Source organism: Eschscholzia californica, unplaced genomic scaffold (genome assembly GCF_041429995.1).
Source record: "Eschscholzia californica isolate CP2 unplaced genomic scaffold, dmEscCali1.0.p SCAF_3, whole genome shotgun sequence".
NCBI lineage: Eukaryota > Viridiplantae > Streptophyta > Magnoliopsida > Ranunculales > Papaveraceae > Eschscholzia > Eschscholzia californica.
In genome coordinates this window covers 8,059,114-8,085,894 of record NW_028238420.1, presented here as the reverse complement: position 1 = coordinate 8,085,894, position 26,781 = coordinate 8,059,114, and the positions used below count along the sequence as shown (strand labels likewise).

Genomic DNA, 26,781 nt, shown 5'->3' with positions numbered 1-26,781 from the left:
GCCTTTAACCAAACTTGGTCATGATAAATTGACCAAGTCAAGCTTGTAAAATACGTTGGCTTTAACAATAAAGGACATTTGCCTATAAAACTCCCTTAGGTCATGTTTGGCGTGCCGGAATGGAATGTTATTCCTTGGGATCGCATTCACACAACGCAATTACCTGGGAATCCGATTATTTTAATTTGATGTTTGGTTTGATCAGGAATAGGAATTTGATTCCTGATAGATTTCTAACTAGGTGTTTGGTTCGTATAGGAATAAAATTGTTAATTTTTGTAAAAAATCTTGTTATATCTTTTACTTAAACTACATAAATTATAAGCCAACTTTGCTATGTAATTTAATCAGTATTATCTATTTAAATTTGTATATATGAATTAGTAACGTGATACACCAATTTAAGTAATATTCAAAAAATTTATTTAAAATAAATAATGGTCTCGGAAATTTTTTCTTTCTTTTTAAACGTTATGGAAACGATAAGAATGAACAAAGAACTAGAGAGAAGGAAAAAACTAGAGAGCGTAAAATTCGGGCGAGAGAGAGAAATGTTACGGTGGTGGCTAAAACCCTGGGTTTTTAATTCTTTTAGTTGTGATATTATGTTAAGGACGATTTTAATATTAGTCATTTTAATATTTTATTAAGGATAATTTTATCCATAATATTAAAAAAAAAAATCATGCCTGGGAATGGGAACCACAGGCCCACCCCCTACCCGGTTTGTTATTACCTCGTCCCTGTTTAGGGGGAATCATATTCCTCTGGGAATAGGATTCCCGCTGTATTTTCGCGAACCAAACAGTTAACAGGATTGTGATTCCCAGAAATCACATTCCATTCCCACGTGATCTCAGTGCGCCAAACATCGCCTTCGAGTTTTGCATTGGAGACACAAAAGAATTGAGAGCGCTATTTTGTATTTCTAAGAGCGAAAATCTCAATTAAAACTCGACATATAGGATTAATAGAGATTTTTTTTTAGTTTTGTGTAAGATGGTTTAAGAGCAACTTCAATGCAAAACTCAATCTTAGAATTTCTAAGTGCCACATAAGATTGTAAATTTTTTTTCTTAAAACATCTCTCCAATTTGAAACTCAAGTTAAATCTATAAGATGATCCAATGTGAATCTCAATTTAAATCTCTAAGAGCATCTCCAATCCAACACTCAAATGGAAAAACTCAAAGTGTCATCTAGGATATTTTTGAGTTTTGTGTAAAAAACTCTCTCTAATGCAACACTGAATTTGGATCTCAAAATGATGTGGCATCATTTAATTTTGAGATATCTCAAGAAGAAACTCAATATTCCAGGTTTCTTTTGAAGATCTCAATTGACCACTCAATATTAAAGCAAATCTAACCATCTAGGAAATGACACCTAAATTATTTTTAAGTTTTTAGAGTGTTGCATTGGAGATGACTTTTGAATTGAAAGTCTAAATATTGACATCTAGGGAAGAGAAACCCAATTGAGTCTTGACACGTAGGACAATTTAAGTTTTTTTTAGCTTTGCACTAGATATGCTCTAAGATGATGTGGCGGTGGTTATCTCCAAGGATACTCTATTTCTAAAGTCCTCTCGAGATATCTCTAATTATCTTAGTCATTATTTTTAAAATTTAGACCAATAGAAATTAAGTCTTCAAAGATCTTCAAAATAACTAATGGTATGTTTGGATTGTGGAATCATGAATCCAAGTATTATTTTTTGGTTTGTTTGGCAACTAATAAGAATCCTATGATTTATTATTATTCGAGTATTTTTAAATGCTTCTTTAAGAAAATATTGAAGAAACCTTATTCTCGAAACTCGTTTTTTCAAATATCGTTTCATTCGAGAACCCTCCTTTTTCTTCATAATTTTTTTTCGAGAACCGTTTTTCAAATTTTTCGTAAATAATTTTTTTTCCCAAAAACAGTTTTCCCTCGAAGCCGCTTTTTCCTCGAATACCCTTTTTCCTGAAATGATTTTTTTTTCGAAAATCATTTTTTTCGGTAACTGATATTTCATGAAACTTTGTTTTTCACGAAAATCGGTTTTTTTTTTTCGAAAATCGATTTTTTTCGATACTCGTTTTTTCTTTGAAAAAAACAATTTGGCCAAAATGGTCTTCATGAAGTAAAAAAGTTTTCCGGATTTTCATTCATCTAAAAAACGGTCGTCGAGAAAAAAAAAACGATCTTTCGGTAAAAAAAAGGGTTTGGAGAAAAAAAATTCAAAAGAAAATATGTTTTCAGGAAAAAATCAGATTTCTAGAAAAAAAAAAAGTTATTCGGGGGGAAAAACACAAATTTCGGAAAAATCGGGTTTTGGGAAAAATACGCTTTTCGGAAAAAAAAAATAAACGATTTTTTGAAGGAAAAAAATGATTTCGAGAAAAACATTTTTTGGAAAAAAAAAATTAAATAATTACTTTGTAGAAGGAAATATTTTTTGTTGATTTTAAGTTTGAAATCTAGATTTATTAATCCAAAATCCTAGCAAATTCTAAGAGGTAGGGTGGGATTTTAGTCCAATACAAATTTTGGAATTAGGAATCCTTAGGATTTAAGAGTCATAGGATTCATGGTAGCCTAATAGACCAAAGATTCTTGAATCCTACCAAATCTCACTTTTAATAGGAATCCTACTTATGAATCCTGCAACCAAACACACCATAATTATTTTCTTACAAACATTTTTTTTTTGTTGAACTATATTTTCTTACAAACATTATCACGTCACATGAGTAAACAAAATAACTTTATAGATTTGCACTTGTCACATAGGACGAATAGAGTTTTTTTTAGTTAGTCTTCTAATGGGGATGCTCTAAAAGCATCTCCAATGCAAAACTCAAAAAAAAACTCAAATTATCATGTGTCAAGGATCAATTGAATTTTTCTTTCCTAGATGTCAATATTGAGATCCTCAATTCAGAAGACATCTCCAATGTAACACTCTAAAGACTTAAGAATAACTTAGGTGTCATTTCTTAGATGATTAGATTTGCTTTTAATATTGAGTGACCAATTGAGATTCTTAAAAGAAATCTCAAATATTAAGTTTCTTCTTGAGATATCTCAACACTAAAAGATGCCACATCATTTTGAAATCCAAATTGAGCGTTATAATGAATGAGAATCTTAATCAGAACTTCGCACATAAGCTTAATACAAATTTTTTTGAATTTTGCATTGAAGATGCTCTTAAATGACCCCAAATTTAACCTAAATTTAACCTATGCTACCAAGAAAAGATAAGTAGTATGATAATTTTTATTTTTCTTAACCCTTTCCTAGTCAAGTGGGATTTGGATCCTAATCTTAACTAATAACACAAACTTATCCCCAATAAATCACACATAAGCATCTTAATGAGGTTGCTTGATATTTCAAAAACAAATTGACATCTAGCTGTACACATCTGATATGGATCTTTATCGTCTCACACGTGTCAACTGAAATTAATACACCTTTATTTAGGGCGTTGAAAACATATGTAAGCACTTACGCGGCAACTTGAAGTCGACTCAATGTGTCCACATCGACTCTTACATATATCTTCTCTCTTTCTAAAAAGTTACTACTTGTATAAATACAGATCAAAGATCTAAAGTATTTTCTTTCACTCTCTATATTTATTTGTTTCTATTTCTAAAAATTTGTTCTATAAATAATCAAAGACTATAGAGAAATAAGATCAAACACAAAATTTAGGATTATACATATATCATCTCTTCCTCTTTCTCTTCATATTATTATCATTGTTTATATTATTTTTGTCGATTGGCCATGGCTGACAATCTGATCACGGAGACGCTTCCAAGGGTTTTAATAGTGTCTAGACGCGCTGTTCGGAAGAACAAGTTCGTTAATTTTGTAGGTACGTTTTGTTTCTTATGGTTAAGTTCATGTGCTTTTAGTTTCCGCACTATAAACAAAAAATTCATGAAATTTAGAATTAGATTTAGACTAGTATCTCTATATCTATACAAGTTTTTTCTGTCTAGAAATTAAATCAATGGGCCCTCCAAGAGATTTAGATTGATTCTTTTGTGACCTAGATATTTTATTTTTCGTTAACAGAAGTAGGACTGTAGCAGCACACTGTTCCAAGAGCATACCCAATGTAAAACTTAAAAAAAGATGTTCTAAACATCTTATTGTCAAATTTTAATAGAATAAGATCTCTAGTCGATTCTATCGTATACAACAACATAAATAGGAGTGATTGGGATTGATTTTCTGCTCATTGCATTCTATTTGAAAGATAAGCACAATTTTTGTATTTTTGACAAAACTAATGATGGCATGTTATTCTTCAGCCATAAACACGGTTACTATTTTTGAGAAAAATAATAAATCTAAGAGAGTAAAATTCATTAATGATTTCACAAATATAATTAATTGATTCGATGATTAAGAAAGAATATTTCTAAAGATTATTGGTTTAAATGTCTTTTTGAGATCTCTAAGATTATGCATAATTTTACTAGAGATCAAAACTAAATTTTGCATTAGTGTGAGTTTCTATCAAATAAATAATTTTACTAGAAATAATGCAAGTAGAAATTTTGTTTAAGAAATTTAATAATTTCACCAAATATATAATATTAGAAAAAGTATAAGGTGAGGTTTCTATCTCTCGTTTCTAACCATAGAGATATGATTCTGCTAATTTAGTTAGTGGAGCTATAATTTGGACAATTCATTAATACAATACCTAGAACAAAAACAAGAACCGACATAGGCCTTTAGATTGGTTGAGTTTAGGCTCTTCTCTAATAATCGAGAGGTGGTAGCTTTCTCATTGTAAATAAAGTGGGAGGGGGAGGTTGTGTCATCTATTTGGAAGTTGCTGTAGAAATTTATTAGTGCAAATAAAGTAAAAGTAGATTTGTTAAAGTTTCTTTTCTAGTAATAGAGCGACCATAAGTCGAAAAGCGACATAGCGGACTCCAAAGGGACGGGGCGTTCATTTCTATGTGTACGAGGGTGTTTCTAAAGCCGCCCGGATGGAGTTATTGACCCCTATCTATTTTGTATGACCCACCCACTTTCTAGTGGATTTGCTTGATTTCTATATAAAATTGTTTATCCCAATAGCCTTAATTAGGAAAGTGCAACTCAATTGTCTTAAATTAACTCATCAGATAAGACCTAAGAAATTGTTTAAGCCTGACTAATTTGACTATATAGATCCACCACAATAGAAGCCGTTGGATTTTAGTATTTCGTTTCACTTTTTGATATCAATCGTAGGATTTGTTCAGCAAATCGAAATTGTGGCATTAATATTCGGTCCACGTGATCTTAGATAAACCTTGCCTAGATGGCAACAACTTATTAATTCCTGGTCAAGTAAACACCGCTTCTAGCCTAAGCGGAGGCGGTGCGCTTCATCTGAGTCTTGTCCACCTCGACACATTCTCTCTCTATAAATACGAGAAGATCAATAAGAAATCCCCCACACCTGTATCTCTGTAAATCCGATTAACAATTATTACTACCTCCATGGCTGATCTATCAATGATCCTTCCTAGGGTTCTCATTGTTTCTAGACGTACCGTTCGCAAAAACAAATTCGTTGATTTTGTGGGTATGAATCCCTTTTTCATTATTTTTTCCCATTAGGATCTGATAATCTCTTTCTTCTTCTTTAATTCAAGAATAATGATAGAGAGCATAAAAAACTAGGTAAATTTTAAGCAGAAATCTTTTGTGGTTTGTCGGTATCCGTCAGGTTCAGTGAATCAGAATCATCACGACAACATGCCATATAAGATTTCTGTCAGAATTTGTCTGGTTTTTCTTGTTTCTATTTTTATTGATCCAAATAGAATTTTTTAGATGCCAATATAAAAATGTTGTTAATCTTTTCAACTTCCATGCATATTTTTCATTTTTATCTATAGTTATGATTTGATTAGACTATTAAGAGTTGAATTTTTTTTTTTGGTTTTTGTTTTATTAGGTGAGTATCATCTTGATCTTATAGTAGGCTATGGAGCTGTACCTGTAATTGTTCCAAGAGTAACAGGAGTCCATTTATTACTAGATAGTTTTGAACCAATCCATGGTGTTCTTCTATGTGAAGGCGAAGACATCGACCCATCTCTATACGAAGCTGAAATGTCTGGTCTCTCTACTGAAGAATTAGACGAAATTAGACGAATGCACGTTAGTGACACGGCAGTTGATCGTGAAAAAGATTCGATCGAGTTAAGATTAGCTAAACTTTGTCTAGAAAGAAACATACCTTACTTGGGTATATGTAGAGGGTCACAAGTTCTTAATGTTGCTTGTGGTGGAACATTATATCAAGATGTAGAAAAAGAGCTATCGAAAAATGTTCGAGAAGATTATAATGCTGTTGTTCATATGGATTATGATAATTACGACGGACACCGACATGTTGTTAAGGTAGTGAAGGATAGTCCTTTACATGATTGGTTTAAGGATTCATTAGAGGAAAATAAAATGGAGATAATGGTGAATAGTTATCATCATCAAGGTGTGAAAAGATTAGCCCAACGTTTTGTTCCGATGGCTTTTGCTCCGGATGGATTGGTGGAAGGGTTTTATGATCCTGATGCTTATAACCCAGAAGAGGGTAAGTTTATAATGGGGTTGCAGTTTCACCCAGAACGAATGAGACACTCTGATTCCGACGAGTTCGATTATCCCGGTTGTCCTTCTGCATATAAGGTATTACATTAAAGTTCATGAGCTTATAATACAGGGGAACATTTTTTTTTATTAGTATTTTGAATTAGGTTATGTTATTTGTGTAGGAATTTGTGAAAGCTGTGATAGCTTATAGGAAGAAGTTGAATGCTGCAATATGTGTGCCCAAGAGTGTAACAACAACAACACTTGATAAAGAGATGGAGAAGAAAAGAAAGATCATTGTTCGAAGTTTCTCGATTGCTAGAGATATGTATACTAACGGCGGTGAACCTGTACAATCAAAACAGTACTCTGAACTTGAAGTGGGAGCTGAATTTCTCGAGGTATGTATAAATACTTATAGGGTTATTTTAAGATGTACCTTTAGGACACACGATAAATTTTTTAATTTTTTCGTTTTACTCTCTGAAACATTGAAGTCTGTGAAACATTGAAGTCGGTACAATCAGTGTTGATTTAAAATTTTTCATTTTACACTGTGAATTCGCAATTGTAATAATTGGGTTTTCATCCTCTGCAGTCCAATACAGCATTGAGTACACAACAAGAGAAGAGATTGAAACAAATGGGTGCAACAGTAAGGAATGCAAGTTCATTCTTAGAAAGGTTGAAGATGAATGAGGAGAGAGAAAAGATAGCAAGGAAAATAATGGGGAAGATGTCAATAGAACAGTTATCTGACCTAATGTCTTTTTACCATATGATGGGGAAGATCAGCTCTGAAGTATTAGAGAATAAGCTTCAAGATCTAGTGAATGAAGTTTCTTTATGATGAATGGTTCCATTTCTTCATACCTGTTAAATTTTTCAGAGATGAGGGTTTGAAGTGAGATGGGTGACTTTGATTAGATGAGTACTGATTTTGGCATCTTGTAACTCTTATTGTGCTCTTTCCCTAGTGTCTGTTCTATTGTGTCTTCTATGTCTGACTTGGAGACCAAGGCAAGCCAAAAGATTATAAAGTTTTACATTTTGATAGTACGATCTCTATGTTTGCATTTTTGTGAAAACCTTTGATTTAGGAGTTCCCATTACGCTTCGGCTTGTAGCAGGCTCCCATTTTCGACCAAATAGCATGTCTCAAAACCACCACGGCACCACCCCCCATTCTGTTTTGATTTTAGAATTGTGAGGCGCCCATTGACTCGTGAGGTGGTCTTCTAGTTAGTGCCTTACGCGGCCGTTGTGATTTGTCCTTCTTTGATAATGAAACAAGCTTAGCCTTCATCTCTTCTTCTGCAGATGGATCTTGTACTATGATTTTATCTTGTGATCTATAAAGCATGAACTCCCAAGCGTGAGGCTGGGATTGGTTTTGGTCATGTGATCTTGTTTCACTCAGTTTTATCTAGGTCGATCTCAGTGAAATGTCAATCACCAATCAAGGAACTCCTGAGCTATGAAATGTCAATATCCCCCAGATTATATTAGGGGTATTAAGATAAAGTAATCTAAAAACGAAAGGAGATCATGGAATTCACATTGGACCTATTATGCAACTCTGACAGACTATTATGTAGTTGAAAAACAAGAACATGATCGTTAGACCCAGACGATGCTCAGAAAGCAGTCATGTTCTTAAAAAAAGCTTTGGCCAAAGCTTTGGCCAGAACCGGAACAAAAAAATCAACTCATTTCAGTCAGTCATTTTGTATTGCCACTTGATTTTAGGACTTCTGTATCTATATGTATATGATGCAGATGTAGCAGCATATGAAGCAAGATTGTTTCATTTTATGGTTGTTTACCATTTTTTTTTGTTGAGAGTTGTTGTTTACAATACCGGGTGCCAACGGACACGTCAGGCTCGGGCGATTCGTGGGTGGATTCAGGCTCGCGGGGCTTTTTCGCACCCTTAGAGGGTGTTTGATTTTTTAGCACTTATAAGTGCTACCACTTACTAAGTGATAATCACTTAGTAAGTGATATCACTTGTAAGTTCTATGACGTTTGTTTTCCATCACTTTTAAGTGCTTGATTTTTGTTTTTATATTAATTTTAAGTATCATACAAATGAGAAATTGTCTATTTTGACCTTAAAGTATTTACATATTAGTATTTCATACTAATTTTTTTTGCTAATTCTTTTGCTTGCAAGTTTAGGTTTAGATACAAGAGAATTACGATTTATGAATACTTTGTGTTGAAAATATTAACCTCAAATATTTTAAAACTTATGAAGCAGAAAGAACTAACGTTGCATCATGGAGTTTGGGCGGTTCCGTGTTTAATGAGGGAAGAGATGGGAAAATAAATTAGGAGAAAACCTTAGGTGAAGGATGAGTGGAGAAGGAAAAGAATCATAGCTGAAGTCATAAAAAGATTTTTTACTTATCAATTGTTTAAGATTTTCTTTTTAGTTATAATTATATTGATAATTATTATATTCGGAGAAGGATAAAAATGTCTTTTTTGCACTTACTTTGGTCTCACTTACAAGTGATATTCACTTATTAAGTGAAAAAACAAACGGCCTAAAATTGCCGGCCCGCACTTACTAAGTGAAAATCACTTAATAAGTGCAAAAATCAAACACCCTCTTAGTACCCAATAACTAAGGGTTCGTTTGTTACTTGGGCAAATTGTTTTCCCGAGAAAATAGATTTTCCGTTGTTTGATTGGGTCAAATGAGTAAGAAAAACCATTTCTCATGGTAAAAGAAAGTAGGTAAAAGAGTCGAAAATTTTACGGTTAAAAAGGTGGTAAAATCAAATTCTCACCCACTATTCACTTGTGGAATTTCTTTCCCCCGTCATCTCTCTTTCCCTCATTATCTTTCTTTAAGACTTTCTCCCTCATTCTCTAATCCCTCTCCTCTCTGATGGAGATAGAACAAGTAACCAAATAACAACTAAATTTCATTAGTATGAGTGGTAATTTCATGGTGCGGAAAGCTTCTCAACAAACCTTAATAATTCCATTAGCCCACCAGCTTCTTTTCCCTCACTTAGATCATCATTCTATTGGTTTTTCATCTCTGATATTGGTGCTACTATGAAAATTAATCAGACGATTGGATGCAACCCTAAATTAGTCGTGGTGGCAAAGGCGACAGCGAAAACTCGAGGGAAAGTTCAAAAGAGTTGAAGAGTCTTTCTTCTTAACGAACAAATGCAACCAATCGAAGTTCGAACATCGCCGAACAAGTTATTTGCTCCAAGATTCAGTACTATCAAACTTGAAATTAGGTCGATATCATCGGGAATCTGTCTGAGCAAGTAATCCTGCGATAGATCAAGAACTTGACGTTTTGAACAATTATAAAGAGATCTTGGATATTCTTCATGTATATACTAGTTAACATAAGATAAATTTCAACGAGATTCCTTAAAGTTCTTCTGGTATATAGTTAACATAAGAACTTGAAGTTTTGAAATATTAGGAGTATATGATCCACTTGTAGCACACGAGAGAGAAATTCTGGGACTTCCTGAGATGCTTTCACACACAAATCGTTGAACCATGGTGCGCTATTGGGGATTTTAATGCTATCCAGTCAAGCAGGGAGAAATGTAGAAGGATAGTAAACCAATTCAGAGATATGATATCTGATTGCGACTTAATGGACTTAGGATACTCTGGACCGACCTATACATGGGTAACGGAAGAGAAACACTAGAACACATCAGAGAACGATTAGATAGGGCGTTAGCTTCTTCCGATTGGAGGATCAGGTTTCCCGAGGCACATGTAAAACATCTCCCTCTATTTGATAGCGATCACGTGCTTATCATATTGAAACTAAATAGGAGTCAACCACGAGGTAAGCCACCATTCAGATTTGAATCCCATTAGTTGCAACATCAAGAATTTGAGAACATGCTGCACAATGAATGGAATGAATTAAGAGGAAGAGTTACACATAAGTTACCAAAACTAGCTAATAGATTAAAGAACTGGAGCACGAACAAGGTAGGTAACTTATTCCACCAAACTGAGAAACAAAAGAGCATCTTATTGGAGATACAAAAGAGACTACCAACGACAGAATCAATAGAAGAAGAGAGAATTGCACAAGCCCGACTTGCTGAACTATATAGCATGGAGGAGAAATTCTAGAGTCAAAGAGCCAAAAATAATGAATTAAAGATAATGATAGAAACACCAAGTTTTTTCACCTATCAGTACTGCACCGAAGGAAAAAAATAACATATTTGCCATCAAAATGGAAAATCAAAACTGGGCAGTTGATCCAGTTAAAATTGCTAACAGATTTGTTGATCATTTTATCAGGTTCACAATGGAGGAAGAGGCAATTACTCTACCAAACTCTCTAGTTGTAGTCGAACACCCATTAGAGGAGCAGAGCAACTGATGGGCCTAAAAAGTTTCCTAAATAGGTCTACACCCGCAAGTGCACGGGTGTCAAGTTGTAATGTTCCGGTAAGACCGGTTCGTTCCTCAGAGACTAAGTCAAATTTCAATTCTAATCTTAAAACTATTATGTCTTCAAAATAGTGGTTTGATTGGTAATATTTTTTTTTTCAAATAATAAAAAGATAAATAGCAATTAAAAATTCAATAATACTAAAGTTGATATTCAGATAAAGGGAACCTATGAGAAGGGAGAACCTAGGGTTTCAAGATCCACTTTAGCAAATATGACAGACTTATGCAATTTAGATCTTCTTCTTTTATAACTCAAGGAAGTATAACCAACCTCGGATCATCTTTACTTTTCAGGACACTTACTTTAAAACTTTCAATTTCGGTACATAAAATCACGGGTACTCTAACTATTAGATATCAAACGTAAGCATGATACATTAAAGACCTAAAGCCTAAATATGAACCATCAAACATAAGTATAACTAATGAAAGGGGTTATTGTAAAAGATACGCGAAGAAATCAAAGTATTTAAGTACTTAAAAGAGATTAAGTCAGAAAATCACATAAAACTAAAGCTTAACCTTAACTAACCCTAGATCGGGAAAATTAGTTACTCATGATGGATGAGATCATAATAATGATTAAAGAGAATAAAAATAATAACATTAAAGAAAGAAAAAGAATCGGAGAAGAAAACACCCTTTTTTTCACTTTTATTCCTTCTGCGCAGCCAAACAGACCCTAAGGGAAAATTGTTTTCTCGTCTTCTCGGAAAATACTTCTTTGTGGGAAAATTATTTTCCTCCTCTGGTTTTTCTCTCTCTCTACTGTTTTCTCTTTATTTATCTCTCTAAACTTTCTCTTTCTCTTTCTAAACAGTAATATAACTCCCCCTTTCTCTCTCTAATCAAAACAGTAAAGGAAGGAGAAGAAAAAGATAATTCAATGGTGTTTTTCAATTAATTCAATCTCTCTCTCTCTCTCTCTTTCTACAAACAGTGGCTTTCTCTCTCTCTAAATATAAGCTTCTATCTGTCACTAAGAGAAGAATAAATAAGAAGAAGAAACAGAAGAGCAAAGCTTTCGAAATCTCTTTCTCTCTCTACCTCGGATTTAAGCTTTAATGGTGAGGGAGGAGTAGTTGATTTCTGCTCCCCAAAACCGAGTATGATTCCAAAACCGAGCACCCCTCTGTTTCTTATAGCCGAGAGCAGATGATTCTAATGGTCCCAGCCGAGTCCTCTCTCTCTGTTTTCTTTCCTTACTTTTATGGCCGAGCTCTCCCTCTCTTCCTCCTTCTTCTCTCGGTTTCCTTCATATGGAAAGAAGAAAAACCCGAGAGCTTTCTCAAATCTTTCTTTCCATTTCTCATATATTCAATCCCTCCCTCTCTCTCTTTATTTCTGTTTTTAGTTAGAAGCTAAGAGAGGAAAGAGAAGATTAGGAAAGAGAAGATAAGAGAGAACGAGATTTTCTTAAATCCATACGCATGGTCGCTGATTGAAAGTCGTGGGGATGATTCGTTGTAACCGGGAGTACTGAACTACTCGCGCGCCTAAGAAGAAAAGCCGTCAGATCCGCCCTCTCGTGGTTTGTCCGTCGAGTCTGTATGGACTACAGTAATAGGTTGCCTCGGGTTGCACTAAGCATAAGCAGAACAAAATATCCCGAGCGCCTCCCACGGTGCCCAACAATGTACCACTCACTCATCTGTTCCGTTGATCTACTTTCCTCTTGTGCGCCACGTGTCTTTGCTAGATTGGTGTTGACATTGGTCACCTTATCTTGGCCCAAAGTTTGACTTGCCCTAGTTTTGTCGTCCAAACTTCGATTTGACTTCCGTCTTCGCCGTTGGACTCGTCTTGGACTCTACTTTCATCCGAGCATCAAAATTGGCCTAATTACCAGACTACAATAATCTCCAAATTACCAAAATGCCCTTTGTATGCCTTTCTCCCAGTTTTATCCGTCTTTCACATTAAACTCCGTAAGAGACCCTTGAGAAAGAGAAACAAGCAATTCATCAAAGTAATTGCTCGAAATGGACTAACTAGCCCAAATTAAGAGATTCTGATGAGGCATTTTCATGACTCATCAGCAACCAGTTAAGCAGACCTCCGAGCCAAGAGGAAATATGGACTATTCTAAAGTCTATGAAATCGTATAAAGCTCCAGGACCAGAAGGATCCCTAAGTTTATTTTATAAGACATGCTGGCATGTGGTAGGAGACGAGGTAACCAATCAAATCCAAGATATTTTTCAAATAGGAAGCCTTCCAGGTATTCTAAACCACATACGCATTGCTTTAATACCAAAGATACAATCTCCTGAAAATCCGGTTGATTTTCGCCCAATAGCCCTATGCAATGTACTTTACAGAGTCATTTCGAAAAATATTAGAAATCGGATTAGAGCATTATTGTCTGGTATGATATCTTTAGTGCAGAATGCCTTTGTACCTGGCCGACAAATATCAGACAACTTAATTGTTGCTCAAGAAATGTTTCATTTTTTAAAGACTACAATAGAAAAAAAAAGGAGCTTTTGTACTCAAAGTAGACATGGCAAAAGCATATGACAGGGTCACTGGAACTTTGTGAGAGAAGTTCTAATCAGATTGGTATTGTGGGTCAGATACATAACTTGATTATGAATTGTGTGTGCTCGACTTCTTATTTTGTACTTGTAAATGGGAGGCCAAAAGGGAATTTTAGAAGTGAGAGAGACTTGAGGCAAGGATGTCCCCTAAGTCCATATTTGTTTATTCTTTGTTCAGAAACACTAACCAGGTCAGTATATCAGTATGAAAGTGCAAGCTTATATCGTGGACTAAAGGTTAACAGATACGCACCGTCGGTTGGCCACCTCATGTTTGCAGACGATCTATTTTTCTTTGGCGAAGCCTCACATGAGAACATTAATCACCTAAAGGAATTGTTAGATCAATATGCATCATTTTCGGGTCATCAAATCAATTATCATAAATCGTCTATACAGTTCAGGAAAAATTGTCTCTCACATAGAAAATTGAGGTGATGAACGTACTAGGTGTGAAGGAAATGGAGCAAAATGACAAGTACTTAGGTAACTTCTTACTTAAACCCGAGCACAAATGCAGTGCATATGATTTTATTTTGCAAAAATTGTCGTCTAAATTGGTGGGTTGGAAAAGGAATTCGTTATCACACGTAGGGAGAACAATTCTAATAAAGAATGAATTAGCTACGATCCCAGTTTATTTTCTATCTACCAATTTAGCTTCTAAAAAGGTACTAGATGATATAGACAAGTATCAAAGAATTTTTTGGTGGGGGCTTGATAGAGATGTGAAAAAATGCATTATATAACTATGCAGTCCGACTCGGCCGAGTCAGCCGAGTCACTCGGGACTCGGCTCGGACTCGGCAGTAACCCGAGCCGAGTTCCACCGAGTTCCCGAGTCTAGGGTTAGCCCGAGTGACTCGGTCAGACTCGGTCAGACTCGGTCGACTCGGCTAACTCGGCTGAGATAATTTTTCTTTCATTATTATTGCAGTCTGATTTGTATACCTATGGATGTTCTTTTTATATAATATTCCTAGTTATTATCTAATTAGGAAGAATATTTAAGAAGATAAGTCTATTAATTATTTATGGAAACTTGTTTAACATCTTTTGGAATACCAAAAGATTGTTTAGAAACTAGAAAGTTAGAAACTAGAAATAAAAGTCTATTAATAGAGTTAGGAACCTAGAGTCTATTATTCTCTTATCTCTACAACTTCAACCATCAAAGTATTCACATCAAAAGGAATGAATGAATGAATGAATGAATGTATTGTTTGTTTTTTCTGTTTTAGTATTTCTTGACTTTTATCTTCAAAAATTTGTTCTTCAAGTCTTTTTTTTTAAAAAAATTTATAGTGTTAGTAACTTAGTATTGATGTATTATGTATTATGTATTATACTAATATAACATGTATGATGTATCATGTATCATTCAATAAACAGCTTTTACAACTTGTTTTTGTACAATGTTGCTGTTTTTTTCTTTTTTGTAACTCAAAAGTATCGTTTTCAACTTGTTTTTGTACATGTTTTTGCTTCTTCAAGTCTGTTTTTTTAATTTATAGTGTTAGTATTGATCTATTATACTAATATGTATCATTCAATATACAACTTTTACAACTTGTTTTTGTACAATGTTGCTGTTTTTTTCTTTTTCATAACTCAAAAGTATCGTTTTCAACTTGTTTTTGTATATCTTTTTGCTTATTCAAGTCTGTTTCTACGATTTATTATTCAAGTCTGTTTTTAAAATCTATTATTCAAGTCTGTTTTTAATTTTCTAGTGTTACTATTAATGTGTTCTGTAATATACTTCTAGGAATGGAGGAAGCTACAAATACTTCGGACGCTGCAATTTCTAAGGAGAAAGGTGATATTGCTTGGCAATGGGCAGCTTTGAAAGATCCCAACAATAAAAAGATAGTGATATGTAAGCTATGTAAGAAGAAAATGCATGGAGGGATAAATAGATTGAAACACCATCTTATGCATAAAAGAGGAAACGTCGCACCTTGTTCAAAAGTTTCAATTGAGATAATGAAGCAACTAGAAGCTTATGAAGGGAAAAGAATCGTTACACAAGATAAACACTTTAAGCCTGGTTTGAAGAAAAGATGAAGAGGGCAAGCGATGTTAGAGGTGCTTTAGATAAACACTTTAAGCCTGATTTGAAGAAAATGAAACAAGCTACACTCGACAAAAACAATCCTATAAAAGAAGCAAAAAAGGAAGAGGCTTGGCAAGCAATTACGGGATGGATGTTAGAAGCGGGGATTCCATTCAATGTCTTACGTTATCCAAGTTTCGAAGAGATGATAACTAAAATCGGAGAGTATGGAAAAGGTAATAGTTATTTAGTAATTAAATTTGATATAGTTAATCCTTAATATATTCTTACTTATATTTAAATTTTAACTTCGAAATGTTATTATTATACATAGGCATGCCAGCACCATCTTATCGTCAATGTCGGACAAACTTATTTAGTTATCATCTTGAGAAGGCAAAGAATTTTGTCGGTTCGTTCAAGGAGCATTGGAAAAGATATGGATGTTCGATCATGTCTGATTTTTGGACAGATGGTAAGGGACGATCATTGATAAATTTCTTAGTCAATTGTCCAAAGGGTACAATTTTTTTGAAGTCAGTTGATGCATCTGAACATATCAAAAGTTCTGCCTACATTGTCAATCAAGTTGATCAAGTAATTGCTGAAGTTGGAGCAGAAAATATAGTTCAGGTGATTTATCCCACTTTTTTTTACTTAGTTAACACTTCCATTGATTTAGTGATTAATAACGAGGAAAAATTAAAATTGTCAAATGTTTTGTTTGACAGTTTGTTATAGACAACGGATTAAACTTCAAGGCTGCGGGTAGTTGTTTGGAAAGTAAATATCCTCACTTATATTGGACTCCTTGTGCAGCTCATTGCATCAACTTTTTGCTCCAAGATTTAGGTGAAAAACTTAAAAAGATTAAGGATGCAATTGCTCAAGGTAAGAGACTGGTCACTTATATCTATAATCATGGGCGAGTTTTGAAAATGATGAGGGAGTTGACAGAAGGAAAAGAGTTGCACAGGTCTTGTGTAACAAGATTCGCAACATCTTTTTATACGCTTAAGAGCATTCATGCACATAGAGCTCCATTGCAAACATTGTTTGCATCGAAAAAATGGATGGAATCAAATTTTTCAAAGGACGAAGATGGAAAAATGATGATGACAATTGTAACCAAAACTCAATTTTGGAACAATGTGTTCTTTTCATGTCAAGTAATGGCTCCCTTAGTTGATGTTGTCCGACTTGTAGATCTAGAAGAAAAACCATGCATGGGTTATCTTTACGAAGCGATGGATATCGCTAAAGAAAAGATAGAAAGGAATTTAGGAAAAGATTCAAGTCGAGTAACAACTAAGATCTTTGAAATGATTGACATGAGGTGGAATGATCAACTCCATCAACACTTGCATGTTGCGGGATATTACTTAAATCCCTCCATATTTTGCAAAATTTCCCCTCATGAGCTCGAAACTGATCCTGGGTATTTGGAGATTAAGCAAGGATTGCATCACGTTATTAAAAAGATGGTAACTGATCCAGATGAGCAAGATCAAATTTATGCTGACTTGAGAAAATATACCGATAAAGTTGGTATATTAGGTTCAGAGACCGCTCAAAGAACCAAAGACAAAATCTTACCTCGTAAGTATACTTATATCTACATTTTTTGTTACATAATTAGTAGTAATAACTGTAGTTCATACAAACTAACAGTTTATTATTATTGTTTCATTCTTTGGTGATAGATGATTGGTGGACTTCATATGGTGATGATGTTCCGATACTCAGAAAGTTCCCAATGAAAATCTTAGGTTGACATGTAGTGCTTCGCCATGTGAGAGGAATTGGAGTGCATTTGACCATGTAAGTAAGATAAACTTATTATATTAGGAATAGTATAAGTTAAAGTTCAAATTAGATGAAATATAATACTAAAATATAACAATTTATTTCAGATTCACTCAAAGAAGAGAAACAATTATCATCAAAAGAAGTTGAATGATACGGTGTTCATCCAATACAACAAAAAATTAGAACGTAGGTACACTAACAGTAACAAGCTTAGGTATGATGTTGAAGGGGCAAACGACCCCATTTTCTTGGCGGAACATGATGAAGAAGATGAATGGACAAGCCAATAGAGGATGATTATGTAATGCAGGATGATAGTTTAACTTGGACTCAAGTGCGTAATGCAATTGGACCTACTGAGTTTGACGGTCCAAGAACAAGAACTCACACGAGTCAATCACGTACCCCACCCTCGAGTTCGTATCAACTACTGGATGAAGAAGATGATGATGTGGATCTTGAATATGAGATGCCACAAGGTGGAGTACACATAGAAGAAATTCAAGAGGATAATGATGATGGTGATAGTGATAGTGGTGAAGAGGATGGTGATGATATGGATGTTTAGGTTATTATAGTCTACTAGTTATATAGTTTTAGACTTTAGTTCTTGCCATAGAGTATTAGTCTAGTAAGTCTACTAGTTTTTTTATTTTAGTTATTAGTTATTAGTATTAGAGTACGAGTTTACCGGAGTGATTATTTAGTTCTACTTGTTCCTAACACTACTAGTAATTTGATTTTTAAGTTCGAACTTGATTAGATTAAGTATTATGATCTTACTGTTTTATACACATATATACTACTAAAAATTTCATAAGGGCTTAGAGTGACTCGGCTGACTCGGACCATGACTCGGACTCGGCCCTTGGCCGAGTCGAGTCCGAGTCCGAGTCGTACTACTTACTTATATAAGTTGGCAGAAACTACAGAGGGATCTGAAAAATGGAGGTTTGGGCATCCGTAATATGGCAATCGTGAACAAATCCTTGGTGGGGAAACTAGTATGGCGATTCCTAACTGAAAAAGATGCACTATGGGTCAGATTATTGACTGCAAAATACCTTAAACAAGAACATTTCTAGTCTTATTCTTGTAAATCAAATGCAACAACCACATGGAAAAACATGCTTGAGATGAGAAAGGTAATTGAATTGAGAAGATGCATTAGCATAGATGATAGAGCTTCTACTAAAATATGGGAGGAGCCATGGGTTCCTACTATTAATGGGTTTAAACCAGGTAAGAATGAAGAAGATGAAGATGTCCCCAATCTTATTAAAGTGCACGAGTTAATAGATCAAAACAGCAAAAGGTGGAACCGAACTTTGGTTGAAAGAGTCTTTGCTAAGTACTCGACTAGAGAAATTTTGAAAACTCGATTAGGGGACTCGGCAAATGAACATAAGATGATATGGGTATTTAATGAGAACGGTAAGTTTAAGCTAAATCATTATATAGATCGATAATAATGAAATATCCATTCAATTCGCAGGTCAATACAGATAATAACACTGGTTTCACATGGCTAAAACTCTGGAAGAATTTGGAGGTGATGCCGAGGGTGCAAATGTTCATATGGAGAATCTTGAATGACGCAATTCCGACGAAAGCCAAAGCTTTACGGTTTACTAACTCAGAAACTATGTTATGCCCCCATGTGTGACGCAATTCGAGGAAGATGTTAATCATTTGTTCAAAGAGTGTTGATTTGCCAAAGAAGTTTGGTTTTGATCTCCTCTAGGATATCGATTTGAGGAGAATAAAACTATGCAAGATACAGTTAATGAGTGGGTAAAGAATAAAGGAGAAGATGGAGTAAAGCTTAGTGCTTACCTCATATGGCAATATGGAAGGCTAGGAACAGGAAGATATTTGAAAATAGTCACTTGGATGTTACAACCATAATTACAGAAGCAGTTGACATGTTCATAACCTATAAAAGCACATGAAAGAAACAGAAGATTCACTTAATGAAAATAATATTCCCAAACAACCACAACATACACAAGGGATAAATGTTTTAGAAGATGAAGTTCGAATTAACGTTGATGGGATTTCAAATACGGTGAAGGAGCTTCGGTTGCTGTTATTAGAAACTTTGAACGGGCATTCATGGCAGCTGAAACAGATTATTATATGGCAAGTAGTGCCCTTGAATCAGAAGCAAAAGCTGTCTTGATCGGACTGCGACTTGCTAAAAGATTACTAAAGTGGAAAGTAATCATAGAAGGAGACTCAAAGACAGCATACATGCATGTGAAACTGAATATAATCATGTACCTTGACAAATTCGAAACATAATCAATGATATTAGGGATGAAACAAGATACACAGAGAAAGTGAAATTCTATCACATTTCAAGGGAGCACAATGGTGTTGCAAACTCTTTAGCAAAATATTAGCTACTCAAGTTAGTGGTGAGTGGGGAACAGATGAACCACCACATTACATTGTAAGAGCTCTGCACTTAGAGATGATTACTAGTGTAACAACTAATGTAACAATTGCTATTAATGAATAAAGAAGCCAAAAAGCCTAAGTTCATCAAAAAAATACATTGTGTTATAATTATATGGCTGTCCATATTAAAAGGTGTCTATACCTTTACCACTAATAGTCAATACATATCCTCACTCGGAGGTGTCAATGAGGATGGGTGATGTGCAGGGGCGTGGATAAAGGGGTGCATCCGGCGCGGTCGCACCTGGCCCCCACTTTATCCAGGGCCCCAATTTTATTATCCATCAGACTATTGAAGTACCCAAAAAAATTTTAGTTACCAAAAAAACAATAGATGAATTTGTACTGTTAGACTTCCACTCTCTCTCTAACTTTTTCTCTATCTACCATTAAAACCAGTACCTCCCTCTCTCTAACTTTTCTCTACTTGTATATGTTATTTGATTTGTCTCCATTCCTCTCTCTCTGGCATTAATTGTAATGTACTATTCTTTCAATAATGTAATCTACTATGTGTAGAGTTTATTGTTTTTTTTTTGTTGCTGAGATAAGTTTATTTTATAATTAACCTTATAATTCTACTCTTGAATAGGAGTATAATATTGGTATGTATATAGTATTTTCTAAATCTCCAACATTATCTCATCTCAAACTTGTCTAGAATTGCTTCATTTTTATTTTGTTCATCTCAAACTAAAATTGGATTTACAACTTTCTTAATTCTTTACAAGTTCTTCCTTTGTACATCGCTTTTTTTTTTAATTAATTCAATTTTTTTACAAGTTCTACACCTCAAAAGGTGTTCTTCTCTCAAAAATCTCCAAATCTAAAAGTATGTTTAATTGTCAATTTGTCATAATTGTTAGAACTTAGAAGCAAGTACACATAGTCAAAATATTGCATAAAACTTTTATTCTCATCTAAGTGTTAATTTTTTTCTTTCAATTTTTTGCAATATTGTTTTATGATTTGAATTCATCTGCAATTTGATATTTTGTTTAAAAATTTTATTTGCAATTTCACGTGTATATTTTTTTTCATTTCTTATTTATGATATGGAGGGCCCCCAATTGAAATTTCGCACCGGGCCCCCAAATTCTCGGCCACGCCACTGGTGATGTGGAGAAGATTTAGGGACTTCTCCATTTGCTTAAGAGTTAAGTTTATTAGTTACATAGGGCTATAGACCTACGTGTCTTGTGCATGGGGTTTACACCCATGCACAAGAATCTATATATAAAGTTTTACCTCACTTTGTAATTACGAGTGAATGTTTTAGCAAAGTTACTTTGGTACCTCATATGAGTTACAGAGAGAGAAAAATTAAATAGTAGTGATTTAGTAATGAAAGTTTGTTGTTATAAATAAAAGTTTATTTATCTCTGAATCTCATCTTTAAGTTCAAGTAAGCATATTACGTTATCAGCACGATCGCTTCTATAAGCAGGTAAAGAGTTTCAGCTATAAACGAGGGATTATCTTGAAAACCATCTGAAGATCAAAGTAAGTTGTGTTATTACATTTCAAATGTCGAATCTAACCAATATAAATTTTGCAGTTCTTGACATAACAGGAAGGAACTATATCAATTGGGCTCTTGATGTTGAATCTTATTTAGAGGAAAGAAACTTAAAGAAAACCATAGCGGAGGGAAATAATGAAACTTCTTAGAATCGTGTGGCTGCACTGAATTTTATCCGACACCATCTATGTGAAGACCTAAAGTCGGAATATTTAAATACGAGAGACCCTCTATTATTATGGATTGGTTTAAAGAAACGTTTTGACCATTTAAAAAGAATTATCCTTCCCAAGGCCCTAAATGACTGGCTCCACCTTAGACCACAGGATTATAAAACTGTTTCTGAGTATAGTTCTGTTCTGTTTAAAATAACGACAAAATTGGCACATTGTGGTTTTCCTGTTAGTGAAGAACAAATGTTAGAGAAAACATTTTCAACTTTTCATGCTTCTAATTGGAATTTGCAAGAACAATATAGAAACATGGATTTTAAATGTCATTCGGATTTACTTTCATGCCTTCTAGTTGCAGAATAAAATAGAGAAGTAATTATGAAAAATACAGAAGTCCGTCCAACTGGATACACTAACTTTTCCGAATCATATTCCACATCCGTCTCTACTGAAAGACGAGAACGTAACCAAAAGGGTCGTGGTCGTGGCAACTACCACAATAAGAATTCAGAGGAACATGATCGTGGTGACGATCAAAATAAAGATAACAGAAGCGGTGGTTACCGTTCTGGAGGTCGCGGCCGTGGCTATGGTCGAGGCAGGTGGACAAATAACTCGGCTAACAGATACAAGCCATATAATCGGCAAAATAAAGGGAAGAAGGTGACAAATGAACCTTCTGAAATGAAGAATCAATCCTGTTTTAAATGTGGTATGACAGGGCACTGGCAGAGAACATGTAGGACTGCTAAACATCTAGTAGATCTTTATCAAGCATCCTTGAAGAAAAGAACTGTCAATGTAGAAACAAATCATATAGAAATCAATGATTCTTCATGTAACACAAGATTGGATGTATCTAACTATTTTACCAATGATGTAGAAATACATCTTACTGAAGTCAGGACCGAGTAAAAAATAACAGATTATGGCATTAATCTGAATAGAGACGCATCGGTGATGCAACCCCCCATCGAAGAAAATGATATCTATGGTAGTGAATATGAAAATCTTACTTGTAATGAGTTCGATCAATTACTCTATGATGAGTTTGACGAAATGATTGATCGAATTCATAACTCCCCTCAGTAGTGTTTTTATAATATTTTCAGTTGTTATATATTATGTATTATATTAATGTTTTACTTTTAAATATTGTATAGCAATGTAATATATAAAATTTATATGTTTTCTATCGGTATCTTATGTTTATTTTTATGTTCGTTAAGGTATGAATTCTAGATGTACATTTTTGAGAGATGATGAAGATATTTGTCTGGCAGACAGTGGAACCACGAATTCCATCTTTCGAAGTAAAAAGTACTTCTTGACTCTGAAATTGTTTAAGGCTAATGCGATTACTATCGCCGGTTCATCTAGTCTCATTGACGGCTCTGGCAGAGCAATTATAATATTACCAAGTGGTACGAAGTTAACCATTGAAGATGCCTTGTATTCGAACAGATCTTTGAAGAATCCGTTAAGTTTTAAAGACATACGTCGAAATGGTTATCACCTTGAGACTAGAGATGAAAATAATGAAGAATATTTATATATTACTTCAACTGCTTCAGGCCAGAAGCATGATCTTGAGAGATTGGCAACTCTCTCATCAGGATTGTATAATACAAGGATAAAAATGGCTGAATCTTATGTTGTCATAAACCAGAAGTTTTATGATCCAAGTGTGATGACACTTTGGCATGATCGTTTGGGACACCCAGGATCTACCGTGATGAATAGAATAATTCAAAATTCTCAAGGACACCCACTACAGAATCAAAAGATTCTAATAAGCAAGGATTTTACTTGTACACCTTGCTCATTGGGAAAATTAATTGTAAGACCGTCTCATACAAAAGTTCATATCGAATCTCCTAAATTTCTGGAAAGGATCCAAGGAGATATATGTGGTCATATTCACTCACCATGCAGGCCGTTTCAATATTTTATGATATTAATATATGCTTCTGCGAGATGGTCTCATGTAAATCTTCTGTCTACTCGTAATAATGCATTTGCAAGGTTGCTTGCCCAAATTGTTAGATTACGAGCTCATTTTCCTGATTTTCCGATTAAGTCCATACTTCTTGATGGAGCAGGCGAATTTACATCAAAGGCTTTTGATGCATACTGTGTATCAGTTGGCATTGATGTTGAACATCCTGTAGCTTATGTTCATACACAGAATGGTCTAGCAGAATCATTCATAAAACATATACAATTGATTGCACGACCAATGTTGATGAAAACAAAGTTGCCTGTTTCTGCATGGGGATCTGCAGTATCACATGCTGCTGCTTTAATCCGCCTACGACCTACTGTGAATGGTCAACATTCTCCTTTACAACTTGTTTTGGGTCATGAACCAAACATAGCGCATTTGCGTATTTTCGGATGTGCGGTGCACGTGCCAATAACACCTCCTAAACGGACAAAATTCGGACCTCAACGACGTCTGGGGATATATCTTGGTTTTGATTCACCATCTATTATCAGGTATCTAGAACCTACGACAGGTAATACTTTCACTGCAAGATTTGCAGATTGTCATTTTGACGAGACAATTTTCCCGCCATTAGGGGGAGAAAATTCGTCTGCAATGAATAACAAACAAATTGAATTGTGTTGGAATACACAAAGTTTATCTCATCTTGATCCTTATACAAATCAATCTGAGCTAGAAGTATAAAGGATAATACATTTGCAAGGCATTGCAAATAAACTACCAGATGCATTTAATGATGCAGCAAGGGTAACCAAATCATATATCCATGCTGCTAATGCTCGTGCACGAATAAATATTCCTGAAGCACCAGGAGAAAGTATTATAGCAAAATGAGTCGTCTAAAATACGTCAGAAACGTGGACGACCAATTGGTTCTAAAGATACTATCCCTAGAAAGAGGAAGAAACAATCACAAAATAATAGTTCTCTAGAAGAGACTATTATTGATACACCCACATTTTCTAAACAAATACCCCTTGAAGAGGGTGAAGCCCTTAATGAGGCAGAGATACCTAACAATGATGAAATCTCTACAAATTATGAATGTTTGAAAGAAGTGTGAGACCGAAATGAAACAATTATCGACGAGGTATTCTCTTTTGCAGTGGCAACCTCAATTTTGAAAGAGAATGATGATTATGAATCACGATCTATTGAGGAATGTCGAAAAAGACCTGATTGGTCGAAATGGAGAGACGCAATTCAGGCAGAACTAGATTCACTCAATAAGCGTAGTGTTTTTGGACCTGTGGTCCTAACATCTAAGGATGTAAATCCAGTCGGGTTCAAATGGGTTTTTGTAAGAAAACGCAATGAAAATGATGAGATCGTTCGCTATAAAGCACGACTTGTGGCACAGGGGTGTTTACAAAAATCTAGTATAGATTATGAAGAAACATATTCTCCTGTTATGGATGCAATTACATTTAGATATTTAATCAGTCTGGCAGCTCAAGAAGAACTTGATATGCATCTACTAGATGTCGTTACTGCATATGGAAATTTAGACACTGATATTTATATGAAAGTTCCTGAAGGATTCAAATTACCTGAAGGAAAATCACGTGTCATGTATTCACTTAAACTTAATAGAGCTTTATATGGGTTAAAGCAATCAGGGCGAATGTGGTACAATCGCCTCAGTGAATACTTAACGAAGGAAGGATATGTAAATGATCCTATTTGTCCATGTGTTTTCATTAAGAAATCATAAACTGCATTCGCCATCATTGCAATATACGTTAATGATATAAATCTAATTGGGACAGTTGAAGATATCTCAAAAGCTGCAAAATATTTGAAAAAAGAATTTGAGATGAAAGATCTTGGAAAAACAAAATTTTGCATTGGCTTACAAATTGAGAGAAGTACAAGTGGTATACTTGTCCATCAAAACTTATATACTGAAAAAGTTTTGAAAAGATTTCACATAGATACTGCATACCCTCTTAGTACTCCAATGATTGTCAGATCTTTAGATACTGTCAAAGATCCTTATCGTCCTAAAGAAGATAATGAGGCACTACTTGGTCCTGAAGTACCATATTTAAGTGCAATCGGTGCTTTATTATATTTGGTTCAATCTACTAGATCTGATATTTCTTTTGCAGTAAATTTATTAGCAAGGTTCAGTTCAACACCAACAAAAAGACATTGGATGGGTGTGAAACAAATTCTTCGATATCTTCGGGGAACTACGGATATGAGATTATTCTATCCAAAGAGTTCATCCAATGGTTCACAAGTAATAGGATACACTGATGCAGGATATCTCTCTGATCCACATAAAGGAGTTTCACAAACAAGTTATGTTTTTACTAGTGGCGGTACAGCTTTCTCTTGGCGATCAAGTAAGCAAAGCATGCCTGCTACATCTTCTAACCACTCGAAGAATATTGCTCTTCATGAAACTACCAGAGAATGTGTATGGCTAAGGTCTATTATTAGTCATATTAGACTTTCATCCGATCTCCCTAGGATTACGAAATCACCTACCATTATTTACGAAGATAATGCGGCTTGCATTGCTCAAATTAAGGAAGGATATATTAAAGGTGACAGAACGAAACACATTTCACCTAAATTATTTTTCTCGCACCATCTACAGAAGAATGGTGAAATTGATATTCAGAAAATACAATCATGTGAAAATTATGCGGACTTGTTTACCAAGTCTTTACCGGCTACAACGTTCAGAAAACTAGTATAAGGCATTGGAATACGAAGTTTGAATAATCTTATGGTATAAGATTACATCGGTCCAAGATATAATATTCATCAGGGGGAGAATATCATCGTCTGAAGATTTTTTTCACATCACTTATATCGGATTTATACGCGTTGTACTCTTTTTCCTTCGTCCAGTTTTTGTCCCAATGAGTTTTTTCTGGCAAGGGTTTAACGAGGCAACATTTTTCGTATCCAACACTTCTAATAAATTTTCTATTGGACTCTTTGTCTTTCATCAGATTTTTCTCACTGGATGATGGTCAGCCACGGGGGAGTGTTATAATTATATGGATGCCCATATTAAAAGGTGTCTATACCTTTACCACTAATAGTCAATACATATCCTCACTTGGAGGTGTCAATGAGAATGGGTGATGTGGAGAAGATTTAGGGACTTCTCCATTTGCTTA

General features: G+C 34.6%; 2 protein-coding genes and 1 long non-coding RNA gene across 3 annotated transcripts; 2 read left to right on the top strand and 1 right to left on the bottom strand.

The window, feature by feature from the left end:
• The first annotated feature begins 5,315 nt into the window (after positions 1-5,315).
• Positions 5,316-7,660, top strand: LOC147548154 (putative glutamine amidotransferase GAT1_2.1). The gene is made up of 4 exons (XM_086671613.1): positions 5,316-5,590; positions 5,966-6,699; positions 6,786-7,004; positions 7,202-7,660. The coding sequence occupies exons 1-4, from the start codon at positions 5,506-5,508 to the stop codon at positions 7,451-7,453; spliced, it is 1,290 nt and encodes a 429-aa protein (XP_086527739.1). The 5' UTR covers positions 5,316-5,505; the 3' UTR covers positions 7,454-7,660.
• A 5,478-nt stretch (positions 7,661-13,138) lies between these two features.
• On the bottom strand, positions 13,139-19,430 carry LOC147548152 (uncharacterized). The gene is made up of 3 exons (XR_015236614.1): positions 19,312-19,430; positions 13,864-13,937; positions 13,139-13,471 (listed from the first exon to the last, which is right to left on the bottom strand). It is a non-coding gene; the product is annotated as an uncharacterized LOC147548152 (long non-coding RNA).
• On the top strand, positions 15,674-17,765 carry LOC147548153 (uncharacterized). Its single transcript, XM_086665277.1, has 5 exons — positions 15,674-15,902; positions 16,001-16,299; positions 16,398-17,269; positions 17,436-17,487; positions 17,580-17,765. Exons 1-5 carry the CDS (start codon positions 15,674-15,676, stop codon positions 17,763-17,765), a joined length of 1,638 nt encoding a protein of 545 aa, XP_086521403.1.
• Positions 19,431-26,781: the final 7,351 nt, after the last annotated feature.

Bases quoted from the DNA above. Each gene is read 5' to 3' on its own strand.
- LOC147548153 (XM_086665277.1), top strand. From the start codon at position 15,674: ATGAAGAGGGCAAGCGATGTTAGAGGTGCTTTAGATAAACACTTTAAG. The intron at 15,903-16,000 runs GTAATAGTTATT...TATTATACATAG, and splicing joins AATCGGAGAGTATGGAAAAG to GCATGCCAGCACCATCTTAT. The intron at 17,488-17,579 runs GTAAGTAAGATA...AATTTATTTCAG, and splicing joins ATTGGAGTGCATTTGACCAT to ATTCACTCAAAGAAGAGAAA.
- LOC147548154 (XM_086671613.1), top strand. From the start codon at position 5,506: ATGGCTGATCTATCAATGATCCTTCCTAGGGTTCTCATTGTTTCTAGA. The intron at 5,591-5,965 runs GTATGAATCCCT...TTGTTTTATTAG, and splicing joins CAAATTCGTTGATTTTGTGG to GTGAGTATCATCTTGATCTT. The intron at 6,700-6,785 runs GTATTACATTAA...TTATTTGTGTAG, and splicing joins GTTGTCCTTCTGCATATAAG to GAATTTGTGAAAGCTGTGAT.